The sequence below is a fragment of the Corvus moneduloides genome, chromosome 1 (assembly GCF_009650955.1).
Source record: "Corvus moneduloides isolate bCorMon1 chromosome 1, bCorMon1.pri, whole genome shotgun sequence".
Lineage (NCBI taxonomy): Eukaryota > Metazoa > Chordata > Aves > Passeriformes > Corvidae > Corvus > Corvus moneduloides.
The window spans coordinates 118,766,885-118,782,368 of NC_045476.1; the positions used below are offsets into that span (position 1 = coordinate 118,766,885).

Below are 15,484 nucleotides of genomic sequence, written 5' to 3' on the forward strand. Positions count from 1 at the left end.
GTGATATTCTTAACTACACCAGAAACATGCTTATAGGGTGGCCTGGATTGTTTGTCTCAGTTTTTAGGGAGTGAACAGATGTAACAATTTTCTATAATTTGGTTTAGTGCAGATGCTGAAATGGGGCATTCACAATAAAATATATGCAGTATACGTAATTTCAGCTGGATCCTCTGGTGTTTTAAAGTAAAAATGTGTACCTGCAAGCTGTTTTATGGTTTCTCAGTCATAATTATCTCTGTTACACAGACTGCTACAACTACAACTCTTTCTTCATGTGCAAGCTTTTTAACAATGTCTTGACAATTCTGTGAATTTTGCAAGGCATGGTATTCTCCTTTTGCTTTGCTCAGAAGCCTGTTAAATTGTTTAATTTCTCTTTGCGGTAAATTTATGAAGTAATCAAATCAAAGAAGGTAGCAGCAGATAATCTATGAGAAGCTCTTGCACAAGACTGAAAAAAGGATCAGTTTAAGAATCTCAAATCTAGATAATTAACACATTAACAACTTGAGCTGCGAGTATCTTGTTTGACAATAGAAAAGAAGCATTCATCTACTGCAATTGCATTATTACATTATGACTGGAAGGAGACTGGAAATGAAGGTTAAAATTCTTAACAGCTGCTGCCTGGTGCATGCACTTGAAAGAGTCTGTTCTGCTGCCTGTGGCATTTCTCAAGGGATGTGGGAGCTGATGAATGACAGAGATGCTAATGCTCAAGTACCAGATATTTATTATATCAATACCGAAGAGTAGCCTTTACTCAGGTTCAACAATTAGGCTGAGGGTCCTCAAAATCCCTTGCTAATCACTACATCAGCTGACCTGACAGACAGGAAGGCACAGGAAGGCAGATGCTCCCTCTGCCTTTGAGTATTCTGTACATACCATTAGGGTTCCACTGGTCTTCTCCTCCCAGCACGAACAAGAAGTTTTCCACTTCCACGACACAGTGATGGGCACTGTTGTATGGCATAACTGCAAGCAAAGCAAGAATTCTTTGTCAGCTCAGGATCCTGATTTTATCAAATACTTCCTCTTTACCATGAGAATGAGTCACCCCAAGCAGGTACATCCACTGACTTAGCAGCAGACAAAGCCACTTTTTAGTAAACTTACGCAATTCAGTTTTGAAAATAATAAAGGAAAAAATCAGGAATTCTGGTCCCTCAGTGCCCCCTCACCTGCCCAAGTGCCATACAGGCCACTCTAAAAAGAACTTGTAAAAAGGGGTGAAGTTGCATGATATTTCCCTGAAAATAAGCAGATGCTAGGAATCCTAGTATGCTAGGAAACATTAAAAAAACCTCAGCCCAGCTTTGTTCTGCTGGTAATGTTTCCACAAGAAGAGTCAGTATGTTCAGTAGCTTTCTATTACACAGCAATGAACAAGCTGCATTTCCATACAGTTTTAAGTTTTTAAATTAAGGTCCTGCTGATTTAATGCCTTTTCCAAATGTATACGCTTAATTTCCTGTACAATGTCATTAGCAGCACAATCACACATCTTCTATTCATCTAATCAGGAAGCCCTTTGTTAACAAAGATCAAAACTGTGGCATTAGGTTTGCAGTATCCCTTTTTTGGGGGGGGAGGTATTGTGATTACTACGGACCAGCTACAGATGCAAACATTTATTTCTAAAAATTTACGTTTTCCACTGCAAATGCTAAAATGCAAAAATAAGGATTACATGTACATAACACACACATATTATTGCACTGTGCCATACCCACTGTAATGATATTATATGGAAAATGTAAACTTACACAGCATTAGTTACCATACCACATAGAGTAGTTTTGGCCCAGTGACACCAGTAGGAAAAATTATGTCCTTGTTCAGCTCATCATATGGGCACCTTAAATCTAGGTGAGGACAAATGGGGAGGTGATGTGCATGTACAGGCAGGGAACTTATTGCTTGACACGGATCAACAGAGCACTTAGGAAACCAGTGCAGTGGGAAATCAATATGACTCAGGGCCAGCTCTTACTTTGTGCTCTTTTGCCAATGCCAAAAAAAAAAAAAAAAAAAAAAGAGGCAGCCTATCTCACACTTGGATTATTTTGGGTGATATATCTCTCATTTCATTTGTTTTATTATCTTTTATTTTTCTTGGAATGCAGTTGTGCAGTATAACATATGCAAATAATAATAAGAAGAAATACGCACAGCTTTGCTATTTAGGACATATTTTCTTAAAGATCAAGTGGGCTCATTTAAGCCTCTTACTGAAGTTTTTGCCCAGGCAATGATGAATAAATAAGGCATGTTTTTAGTTTCTAGTAAAGGTCGAATATCTTTTTCATAGTCTGTGCTCTTACAAGTCACATAAGTGAAGCAGTTCTTAAATTAGGCAGCCAGGTACAGTGAAGGTTCATTAATTAAAGTTATTTGTTACTGGTTCACTTTATATTGACTGGGAACTAATCCTATACTAGACATTGCAAAAGATATTACCTAGAGATTCCTACAGTAGGATGAAAGAATGAAGTTGGTTTTTGCTATCTTTTGAGACACCATATCATCATTATCTCACTTTTTAGTCTTAGACACTTCCCTATTTTAAAATCATCTCTCTCAAAACTACAGAACTTTTCTTGATTTTGTGGATTCTTGTAGTAAATAAGGAATTTGGTCTCCCATGAGAAATTTGCTGCCTTCCTTAGATGCTTTTTGGGACCCTTCCTCTTAAGACAAGACTCCCCAGGATCAGTCTGCAAGGGCTTCAATTTTTAACTAATAGAATGCTATATTATGGTTTCCAATTAAGTCCAAGCTGGTGGTTGCACCCTCAACCTCTTCTGCTGGTCAGTCTGGAGAGCTCCAGCATTTACAGAAAAAACTGTCTGCAGGCAGCACACATGCATATTTTTCACATTGTGTTTTCACTTTTGCAAACATTTGTGTCTATTTATCCACCACATTGACACAAACAGGGTCAGTAGAGGAAGAAATTCTGCTTTAAGCTTTTCTGCTGTTCCCATGCATATAAGGTATGCAGTAAGACTCCCATAATTATTATGATAATTAAACCTTGAAAACTAATGGCTTAATCCTGGCTCCTACTGAAATTGATGGCAACATTCCTACTGATACAGGATTGGGCCCAAATGACCCAAACTACCATCCATAACTCACGGGAAAGCTAAAAGGAAGCTTGCCTTAGAAAGGAGGGTGGTATTTGGCCTTCAGAAAGAAAGGTGACTGCAATAAAACACTGCAGACCTTTACTGTGACCTTTGTTTCTCTCAGAGCTTTGGGGAAAACTCTGTTCTTAGTCTCATGAATCTGCCCATGGGGCTGAAGGGAGCTGGACAAAACAGGGAGGATGAAGCAACACTGTGGACATCTAAGAGGGAAGGGATTCTTAACTGAGAAATCAACCACCTCACAGTCTTTCTCCTTGACCCCTCAGAATCATGGGTTGGTTACACACAGAAATCAAAACTATGTGAGTGAATTTTTCCACTATAAAATGTCACTTGAGAGCACAGAAGACTTGCACTGTAAACTGTGATTCTTGTGAACATACACCCAGATAGGACCTAACTTTTCATAGACAACAGTCAAAATTACATGGCAATGAGCATGCTAAATTCTAGTAGAAGCAATCTTGTCAAACTCACTGGGCTTGCCAGGGTGTAACAGGAAGAATTTGCCCCACCACATGGTCTGGCCAGGCTGCCGCTTTCATTAGTTTTACACGAGTCTTTGTCTGCTGTTTTGCTTTAATAGTGTGAAAATCCCATCTTCTCATTTTTCAGTTTCAACTCATTGGAACACCTGCCTGCCCCATGAAAAGGGTATTTGAAGAGAAGTTTGTACGCCACGCTCAAACACAGCCCGGTGTGAGTTTTTAGCGTGTCAGTCAGTGAGTTAGAGGGAAAGGGTAAGGAGAAGCTAATCAGGATGAAATGAGATTAAAGGCTGTCTAATTTTACAGCAACTGTGATCCATCAGCCACTGTGAAAGTGACAGTGGAAATGAATGATGGAGACAGACAGGTGGGGCTGTACATTTCACTGATTTATCCTCAAATGCACTGGGCCTTATTTTATTGAGTGAACATGACCGCATTTATCATGACTGTCATCTAAACCCACTTCCCTCCATTTAAAAAGGTCACTTTACTAGGAGGGAGTAGGATAGAGGCACTTTCAAAACAGATTTAAAATTTAATAACACATGTTTATAAAACCCTGTGCAAGAATTCTTAACTTTATTAAAGACTGATTTAAAAAGAAGGTGAAAACACTATTAAACAGAGGTGAAGATAAAAGCCATGGTCATCTGAGAAGCATGTTTAGATACCAAGGTGATAGGTGCCAGGGAAATATGTGAGATAGACAGATTATAAATAGAGTAGTTGAAAAACCACCTCTTCTAAGTCCCTGCCCCTCACACACATTTCCAAAACCTCAGGACGCCCATGCCCGCCTGGACCAAGAGCACAAACAGGTCCAAACACCCCTGCTGAAGACAGCACTCCCACCAGCCCCCTTCCCATGCATTTGATGTGTGATTGGTAGGACACCCTTGGTAAAGTGGAAGGCAATTTCTCAGGGACAGATATGTAACATGCAAAGCATTCTAGGTGAAAACCAAATGGAAGATTTATACTTGAGAATGATCTGGAAGGCAGTGGACACCAAGACTGCAGTGGTGTTTGCTAAGAAACACTTCACTACACAAAGATCAGTGACATTGTGCAGGAGGTGACACTCAACTGTTCTTCAGATACAGATGCAGGTGGAAGACACAGCAGCACTGCATATCAGGATAGATATCCCAAGAAGAAATTCCTCACATATACCGAAGCTCAGCTAATAAAAAGTACCAGACAATGTTCTGGGACCTACTTTCAAAATCAGAGACTACAGGTTATAGCCAAATGCTCAGGAAATCAAACACTCTCAACTATGAAGCCTGTGAGGTCAACCAGATGCAATGATGCTTCAAAGGCACCTCCATCATACACCTCACACACCTAACAAGCAACAATGTGTGCTCTTTGTCTTACCCAGTTTTGCTTAGTTTCTGCCAATAACTGCACGTTTAGGAAACAGCATCTGGTTGTGCTCCATACATTAATCAAAGGGTCATCGGCTCCTCCTCCTCCTCCTCCTTACACCTTCCCGTCTATCGTCCCTTCAACACTAACTACCAGGGAAGAAGGGAGAACTGGAATAGCACTTCTCAAGACAGGAGGAGAATGAGCTCTGGTCCCAGGAGATCTGAAATCTGTGATACAGCCTATAGCCATTCCCCTGCTCTGCTAAAAACTCCTTTCAGAAATTGTACTTGATTCCTCTACTCAAAAAAACCCCTCAAACCAACCAGAAAACTCCAAAACTAAACCCCAACAACAACAAAAAACGCAACCCCATAAATTTTTTACTTCCCTGAAGCATTCAGCTGCTTGAGATACAGGAGGTACTATAAGGAAAGCCAAGAAATCTCCTTCTCAACTACTGCACATCTTGAGCATGGCCCCTTCAAGACTCAGTACACACCAAGAAGTCATGCTCAGCATCTCTAATGACCTGTGCAGATGACGCAAGAGTGTGTTTCCAGAACAAGGATGTCATTATCAGAGGACATATGGAGTCAATTATGACCTTCCACAATATTAACAGTCTATCCTATTGACTACATAATATTCAAATACTGCTTCTTGAAAACTGGTTATTTCTGCAGCTCTGAAGAGGGCAGAGCAATGAGAGATGTCTCCTTCCAGTACAGAAGGCACCTACGGACTCACTTAAGGAGACTGTGATTTGGTCGTGACAGATGCAATATTCATGCAGAGACACAATATTCACTTAATTCCCAACCCTATCGGCAAAATGCTGGGCAGACCACAGCTGGTCCAACTACTTCCTGAGAACAAAGTATCAGATACTGTTCACCTTTCTGTGTTTCATACATCATTTGCAGAAAGACTATGCATTTATTACAGAATGCTACTTGCTATTTCTGACCAAGGAGGTTATATAAATTAATACTGGGATTCCTCTGTGAATTGTTCTGTTCAGTTGTTTGTTATTTAGTAACTGTGGGGAAAGACTGACCACGACAAGTATGAAATTCTAGCCTCAGTGAATGTGGTGGTAGTTCTGCACTGGCTTTAAAGGCATCACATATTCAACCACTGGTATTTTATGCTCAAAGATAATAAAATAAAGTTAAAAGAAGAGAACAATCAACATAGATGGCAAATACCCACTAACATTCCTGGCCAAACTACATTCTGTCACCTCAAATTCAAGCAAATACATGTGAAATGTTTTTTCTAGTAGCATAGCAGTGCCAGCCTTGAGTCTGAGCTCAATTCATTAGGGGATGCCTGGGACAATCCAACAGCAGTTACCAGAAGCAGAAAGTCTTATGATGAAGCACTGTACCTCAAAGTCACCTTTGAGAAGCTGCACCACTGAGCTCAGCTGGAAACTTCACCACCTCTTCCTTCCCATGCCAGTTTTGTGGCAACTTCATTCAAGCCATCACAAGTAGGATGGGCACAGAGTTGCTGAGCTCATCTAGGACACTGTTCATACTTCAGCTGAGGCTACAGGATAACATGAGCACCAAGAAAGAGTTATCTGAGCAGATCAAAAGTCCATTCACAACACAGTGAATGATATTTTGTACTAATTAGGGTATTTCTCACTGTGAAGATGTTTCTTAATAATGAAAAAAAAAAATCTTTTTCATTCAAATGTCAAGAGTTATTCTTTTATACATTCTCTGGAGTAACACCAGCCAGGTTTTTCCAGAGGTCAGGGGGTTTCTTGGTTTAGTTGTTTTAGTGGGCTAAAATTTTCATATGTGAGCATCTAAAATAGGACACTTAAACTCATGCTGAGACACCAACCAGGCAAACATAACATCAGGAATAGCTAGCATGCTCAGCTCCCTCCTGAGATAAATTGCTTTGAAGTTACTTGGATGCAAGTTCTGAATACAGACCTGTCTGTTTCCATGGGCGAAATTCACCCAATGGCAGAACATTCTATTGAGTTTACAGCAACATATACATTTGGATGTTTGCATGATCAATTTTTATCCATACACTTTCAAAGCCACAAGCACCCATTTGGATTTCATTTGAGTAATAAAGATGCCTACTTGGATCAACAATGTTTAAATAAGGAAGAAAAATACTGCACTCACACCTCAAAAACTGATGTTCCTGTACCAAACCCTGACACAATCTTCCCCAGGAAGTGCATAGAAAACCCATACACGCTCTGCTGTGCTCCCCTGCTGCCTTCCCCATGGGAATGACTCCGTGCAGCTGAGCTGCTGATGCAGCTTTGAGAAGTTCATGAAAGTGAACACACCTAACATCTTGGCACGACTTGGAGCAGAGGATGTAATGCATGGTCCTGTAGAAAGACTCAAAGTGTCAATTTTTCTTGTTTTGTTACTCCCTGCTTACCCACCTACCCGCTAAAGGTTGCCCCTCACCATCCAGATGCCCCAGGGATTTCCACAGACCATTTATCAAGAGACACTTGTCCACCACCATGAGTTATGCAATGTTACCTCAGTGATGGTTGCTCCCCAGTAGAATATCTTGCGTACCTACTCAGGCCTGGGTTTACAATCACTGAAGTAGAGCCCAACATGTATTCCTGGGAAATGACATCTCGTCACATCATAACAGTCTCATGATGTGACATTTTGCACAACAAAAGCTTCTCATGGACGAAATGATGAGTAGTCCCTGATGGGAGAAAACCACTGCAGAGTTGCTAGAGAGCTCTGGAAAGAAATATTGTTTTGTCCCACAGGGGGCTTTCAGATTCTCCAAGATGTCAGCTCAAGGACATGCATTCCCTTTTCCAACAGTGCCACGGGGCAAAAAACCATAACCAGGAATGGTGTGTTAATGCCCAACTGCTTGTGACCAGTTGTATTCATTTATGGCTCAATTTCTACCTGACCTTGAGATGCACACATTCTCCTGGTCTCCTCTGAAGGCAACCTTCCAAGCTCAGGACAATCACAGCCCCTCTTTATGTTTCCCTGGCTGGATCCTGTTGATGCTCCTCGGGGACCCATATCTTTAAAGGCATTAATCACATGCAGCAATATCTTACTTGGCCCCTACCGCCCCAAAACCCAAATCTTTCACAATCTTCTCTCTCAGTCTCACTACTTCCTACTCTGCTCTCAACTCCTGCCTAACATACTATTTTAGAGTTACCAAAAGGTTTTGTTTTCTTTCCCACTAAGTCTGGAAATGATTCCAAAAGAAGAAAATGTGATTTTCCATTTGGAAAACTCTACATAGAGGAGGGGTTTACCCATATTTCACCGTATTAAAAAGGCAGTTTCAATACACCTAAGTTCATTCATAGTAGATAAACTGAATTCACTGCTAAAATTAACTGCTACGGATTTTTCAAGTTTTCCTTTTAAATACTTCAGTATTTGCAAATGAAAGATCTTGTTTACAAGAAAGTCCAGCCCATACCTAAAGAACTAAAGCAGAAGATGATGGAAGGATCTGTCCAATGCCTACCACCTGGAAAAAAATCTTCCTTTCCCACAAGATATATACCTCATATGGGTATCTGAAGAAAAGCCTGGAACTCCAACATGTTTAACTTCCAGCATGCCCAATCACAGCATGCAGAAGCAGAAATGTCCACGTAGGAGCTAGACAAATACAAATACAGAAGGAAGCACAGGAATCGATCCACATAAATTAGGTAACACCAAAGACTGGTTTCTCCAACAAAAACCAGGCAGAAATGTTTCTCTCCTAGACCTCTCCCCACAGATGAGCTCCTAAGGAAGGGGAATGGCAGACCCATGGACAATTTTCAAATTCAGGGTAGGAAATTTGACTGGCGCAGAAAAACCACATACTTAAGTAAAATTGGCACAGATTACTTACTTTGTAAATCTATACATAGAAAACAAAATGAGAATGTATAGCTGAAAAAAAATCCATTAATAGATGTGGACTAAATTTATGCTAATTTTCTTCTGCTTTGTATAAAAACAGTACCGTTTAATATTTTCATAAAAAGCAGCTGTGAAAAATGTGTTGTGATGCCTACTCATAACAATCCAAAAAATTCACTCCATAGGAGTACTCATACCAAAAATTTTGTCCTGTGTTCTCAAAAACCTTTTGTGGATTTAGAAAGCAGTCAGGAAACAGACGGAAAACCACGTTTCTCAAAACTGAATACCAAGCTAAGTATCACAGCACAAGTAGCTGCTATTTAAATCAAGAGGTGTCAAAATTCATGGGCTGAACCACATTCACATGGAATCACAAATAATTCACAAATCACACACTAGTGCATGGTCATGGACTGCTGACAAACAGGATGAAAGGTCATATTAATTCAAATCACTGGCCATGCTGGCACTGCAGGATTCAGCATAGAAAGTAGACTAAAGTAAAGCTGTTGTGGTCAATCCCAAATACTTAAAATATACATAACAAAGTATCTTCAACTGGCTTGCATCTTTTGTTGAAGACATTTATTTTGCAAAGAGTATTGTTCAGGGAAGTATAATTTTCACTTAGGGGAAGGAAAGCAAGGATTGAGACACAGAGTCTGCATGAACAAAACTGGGACTCACTGTGCTAGTAAACATGGCTTGGACCAGGTTGTGGTGGAGACTGAATTGAAGAACGGAATGAAACTGAAAATGGCAGGGATGGATCAGGACAGGTCAGAGGGGACCTGGCAAAAGCACTGGAACTGGAGGAAGAGACAGCAAAATCTGCAAACACAGCAGCACATACTGATCCAGAACTCTAAGACTTGCAGTCTTCACATTCCTCTGCTGTCAGCACATCTGGGTGGAACCCAGTCATGTGAACACCTCCTGGTTCCCAGGAGAACCTTTTTGCTGAAGGTCCAGTCCCATGCACACCAGAGGTCTGCGGAAACCGTCACTGCAAAAAGCACTTCAGCCCCTTCTTGTCTCAGGATCCATCATTCTTTGTGATGGCCGATGCACACAGGAAACCAAGAAATAAACAATCAAGAAACCACATTATTTTTTTAAGGTGCATTGAATTTAACCCTGATTTGTTCCCCACTAGGCTTCCCTGCCTGGCCTCACGAATTGGAGTGAGCAGGAGTGCAAGGCCATGAGAAGAAGGGAAGGACTGATGTATTAGCAGCAGCACCAGTTTGGATCAGCTTGTAATGGTTGTGAAACTTCAACCTCAGCACATAATACCAAGCCATTAAAATGGGTTTAACCCAGGGTTGCTGTGGCCCTGCTCCTCTTACAGCCCAGGGAATCCAGGCCAATCCTCATACTAGCAGAGTCTCTCCTCGGAACCCCCCAGTGAGTCTTTTTAAAGCAAGAATCTGGCAGAAAAATGATCCTGAAAAGAAGAAAGTATATTTTCATTTTGGTTTAAGCTGTTTTTTTTTCTACAGCTACCCATTTCTCCTGTTCTGAGAACATTAATTTACCTGTGCTTGATTTTCAGAGCCTGATTTGATCCCTGTGCCTGATATGCAGGAGTGCTCTGTGCTCACTGCTATAACAGAAGCAGGTGGGAGAGGCCATCTGGAAAGCATGGTCTGAGGGGTCTTGAAATAGGCACCCCAAAGTAAAGGTTACCTTTGACTTTAACCACATTGCACCTCTGTTCCTCATCTGCAAAATGGGAACAATGATAGACTGTGCTCCTCACAAAGAGGATGGTACAAAAATACCATAATGAATGCCCATGAAGCAGTTAGCCTCTGTTGTTGTGAAGCCTGTGAAGAAAACCTTGTGAAAAAACTGTCTTCTGAAGATTTCAGAAGCATGTGACAGACAGGATATACCTGCTGAACAACAGAGCATTTCTCAATGCTGTGAGCAGAAATTCAGCGCAGTCCCTTCTGTGCACTGACGTGTGACAAAGAATAATGTGTGATATCACTGGAGATTTTATCTTAGTGCTTATGCAAACAGAGGCCGAATTAAGGTTGCAGAGGCAGCTTAATTCTCACATTTCTTAACTCCAGAGGGCTTAGTACTGCCGTGTGTCTAACACTCTTTCCAAGCTGGGTGCGAGTCCCTCGTGTGTGATCCACCCCAGGTCTGACAGACAGCTAACACCTTCCTGCTGCTTCAGCATCTCTGAATCACCCACGGAGGTGCCGCGGAGTCCGAAGTCTCCGAAGCCCATGGCCGGAGTTGCAGGAGCCCTCCTCCTCCCCCTCCTCCTCCTCCTCCTCCTCCTGCTGCTGCTGCTGCTGCTGCCGCATTTCCTTGCCGCCGGCAGTGTGAGGCTAAGCCGCTAGATGGGGTGCGGTGCGCTCGGCTCCCCCCTCCCCGCGGAGAGGCGTTTCAATCATCTTTTGGCTTCAGGTTTTGAAGCCAACCGAAAAACAAAAGAGGTGAAACGCAGCACAGAAAAAGGCATAGCCAGCTTCCTCCCAAGCAGTTAACTTCTGCTTGTTCCCCGTGTTCGGCGTGAAAGGGAAGAAATCAAACGGAGTACACAGACCCCGGGGAATGCTCGGTGCATCAATCCTGGCGGATGCGGAGCTCCCGCTGCCTGCAATGGGCACGGCAGGTGCTCAGGCTTTGGCACGGGTATCAGTCATACCTGCTTTGCCTTGTCTTGTCTCAGCTCCTCGAACCCAGACTGCGCAAGGATCAGTCAGCGATTTCTCTGGCAGTCCACACACATCTGCTTTTCTACTCCACGCGCCAGTCCCAGTGAAATATAGCAGGCACAGTTCCCGTCCCCACCAATACGCCGCCAAATCTCTCTCCCTCTCTCTCTTAATAATGATCTGGAAGCTGGGTAAAAACAACATCCTCGCTTTTAACAAAGAGCATGCTTCCTCATTACAGGGGTAAGGAAGAGGAAAGAGGACGTGAGGAAACTGTGACACAAAAAGAGAACTACAGAATTAAAATACTTTCTAAAAGAGTCAGTCCTTTCCAATGGAAAGACAGTGCTTTACTCAGTTATCCCCAAATGAACTGCATAATGGTGGCCAGATTACAGCTCTCTTCTCACCTCTCTAAAGAATGATTTTTTGGGGAAGGCACGATGAAGCTGAAACATGTCTAGTCATCCGCGAAGGGACTTGTATTTACCTGCATTTCCAGTGCTGCTGAATTATGCCTTCTCTCACTCTTCCCCAACAGCTCACAAGAACTGTCCCTCTGAAGGCACCACCCATCCCAATAACACTACTTATATTAAACCTGTATATAAAATACAACCAAACACTCCTTCCCAACAACCAGCTTCTTCCAGCTTCCCACAAAAATACCAGCATCCTAGATCCCCTGCACAGTACCCTCTCATGACTTCGCCCAGCCTTGTAAGCTCCTACAGACTCCTTCTCCATGGCCAAGAGAAGGAGACCAAAAAGCCAGGATGATTTTGCAGTCAGTCTTTTCTTTTCCTAGTATGGTATGAATAGGGAAAGTCCTCCTGCTCAGCAGAGGAAAACTACCTGAGAGCAGCTGCTGAGAATGCTCCTAACACAGGGCAGAAGTACTGGCAGGGGTAAGCACACCCTCAGTTCTCCTCTTTACCCCAGACGTGGAATAACTTGCATTTTGCAGCCTGTCACAGACAATACTGTACAGACTGATTTCCCTGCAAGTGTCTCAAAAACCACCCCAAAAGAGCCACATGCAGGGGTATATCCAAGTGGCACTGCAGCACTTGAATTTGGCAGGATTACACTTTAGCTGTGAACTGGGAGAGGAGCACAGGCAGACAGATACGTACCTGCCCAACTGTATGTCCCATCACATACCCTGCAGGTGAAAACTCAATTTAACTTTCATTCCTGATGAATTTGGATTTTCACAAAGAGAAGCAGATGTAAAAAATGTGGCAGAAAAAGAAGAACAAAGGAAATAAAATAAGAAAGTGCATTTGAGCTGTTCTTTCTTTAATTCATGGCAAAAATGCTGATAAAATGCACAGTGCATCACTACTGGACATTAATGCAGACCAATTCTGCCTAAGGAGTTTGCAGTCTTTATATAAATTAATAAAGACAGCATATAATCCCAAGTGCAGAGCATTTGTTCATATATATTAATATGGAGACTGCTGATCCACATCTGGCTAAAATAAATGTGTTTTACACAAATTAGGTTACCACTGATACAAACAGTTTTGATTCATACTACAGAGAACAAACAGATGATCAACATTATTGCTTTGGTGTAGCACTGTGCTCGAGGAAGCCACCACTTATCAGCTGGGCTGGGGTAATTGCTTGTAGTCTCTTAAAATTAGAAGAAGCCACTAGCTTAAACTACCTTAAGCACTGATTACATTGTTTAAATGAGCACATTTTACCTTACATTTGTAACCACTTAGGAACACCAGCACTAGCAGGCATTGTGGCTCAACTAGTGGGTGCTACCTCGTGGAAAAGCAGATCAGCTGGATCCCTTGCAATCCTTTGGCCACAACAGAATTACAAAAGATCCAGACTCAAAAAACTTCCACAGGTGGCAAACAAAGAATAGAAACCAATTCAAATGCAATTTCAATGTAAAATGAGCTGATGAAAGCAACCTACTCTTTATGCCACTGTACCCTATTTACACAGTAATAAAACACTGAAATTTCGCACTGACTCTACATATCCCAAGAAGCAGTATGGAATATTTATTACAGAAGTAACTTCATTAAAATTCTGTAGAGTCCCTAAAGTCAAACTTTAGACATTAAGTCTGCAAAGACAGCTCTGTATGATCAGCTGTATGTAGGCTTTCAAATGGTAAGTCCTCCAATTTATTTTGTTTTCTGACAAAAAGTACTCTTTGGTGTTCTGCAATATGTGGAACATCTGAACGACTGCAAAAACCTGTTTGGGACACTTGCTGAGATCCATTTCACTAGATCTTCACATAGAAATTCATTCTTATTGCAGCACCAGGGTGCATAAACAGTTTTGATAAAAATGAATACCAAGCAAGTTTGCAAAAATCTTGTCTTCAAATCATATTACCTTGAAGGCTTAGTTATTTGTTCTCTGGTCTACAGTATAAGTGCCGATAGCCCAAAACACTTTCAAAAATTACAAGCCAGACCACTATATCCAAGACACTACATATGCTCGATGACCCTTCAATTGACTTTCCTCAATTTACTTTCAATTAACTTTTAATTTTCAACCGTAAGATCAAAACATCCCATTTGAAAAACAATCAGTTGAATCACAAAGCTTTGTCTTAATATACTAAATGTGCAAGATCAGAGATAAAGTTGTTGGCAACACAGTTAATGTAGCTCTGCAGCAAGTTCCCTGAAGTAATCAGAATTAGGTACTCAGTCACGCTTTATTTGGGCACATGACAAAGGGCAGTATTATTGTTGTGCTCTGAGGGGACAGTCCCAGGGTAGAACTGTGAGTACCAAAATTGTTATGGTGTGGTGTAGTGGTAACTGAACTGACTTCATGTTACTGACCTAGCCCCAACTGGTGTGCTCTCAAGTTCTCCTTTGTTTTAAAGGTCCCAGTTGGTCAAGGGCCTGAGTTCAGCAGGTTCTGTATCCACCAGTGGCAGGAAACAACGTATTAAAAAGGTGTATATAAATGATCAAAAATTGGTAAATTGAATATTTCTTCCCAGTCCCAGTTTTTAGTATCTGTCTGTGGGTTGCTCTACTGGACAACCCCAAATCATTTATAAGCAGAACAGACATTAAATTCTTAGTACAATTCACCTACAGATTTCACAGAGTGATATGAATTTGGTCCACACCATTCTCTTTTCTTACCTCTAATAGCCCAGACTCTCCTTTGCTTGTGTGGGATATTTTTCCTACTACACTTGCCTGACATTTCTGCACCAGCCTCTGGAGGCCACGCAAGATGGATTCAAGCTGTGGACTCATGAACAGCTCTGGTGTCTGCCCTCATTGTCCAACCCAACCAACCAAAACCGGCTACTCCTCAACCCCACCTGCACCCTCTGTGGGGCTCCTGACACCCAAAATTGGTGTGCAATCATTCGCTTCCCACTTTAGTGCTATTTTTGAAGCCTTGCTTCTGTGAAGAGGAAGAGGATCCCCACCCCCGGCTTTGCACCCCTGGGCCACTCCAGCAGCCACTGAAGACTAACCCTGCAGCATCCTGCAAAGCCTCTGAGCCTCAGGGGAAACACAGAGCCCTCAAGAACATTTTTTGCACAATGCAAAAAGGTAGTTAGGGACTTCAAGAAAGAAGAGGTAAAAAAACATGATATCAAGAGGTAGATTCATTCCCACTGAACAGCACTGCTTTGTGCCATGTAAAGCCAGCACACTTTTCCCTCATTATTTTCTCTGATGACAATGAATTATTTTCCAATACTGAAAGTTTCAAATGAAAGCCCTGAAGTGACTGCAACTACTTCAGGTGGGCACCAATGCTTTACCTGGGGGGGGAACCCCTTTCCACGGCAGCCCTGCCTCTCTGAGGAGAAGCCAGGCTGCTAAAATAAAGCTGCTGGAGTGAAGCCAACT

General features: G+C 41.9%; 1 protein-coding gene across 3 annotated transcripts in view; it reads right to left on the bottom strand.

Moving 5' to 3' along the window:
* KLHL14 (kelch like family member 14) overlaps window positions 1–15,484 on the bottom strand; it is a 61,422-nt gene that overhangs the window by 16,267 nt on the left and 29,671 nt on the right. For all 3 annotated transcript variants that reach the window (XM_032124401.1, XM_032124386.1, XM_032124395.1), the window contains exon 4: window positions 892–981. In XM_032124401.1, coding sequence (XP_031980292.1) covers window positions 892–981 — 90 coding nt within the window. The remainder of the gene's footprint in view (window positions 1–891; window positions 982–15,484) is intronic.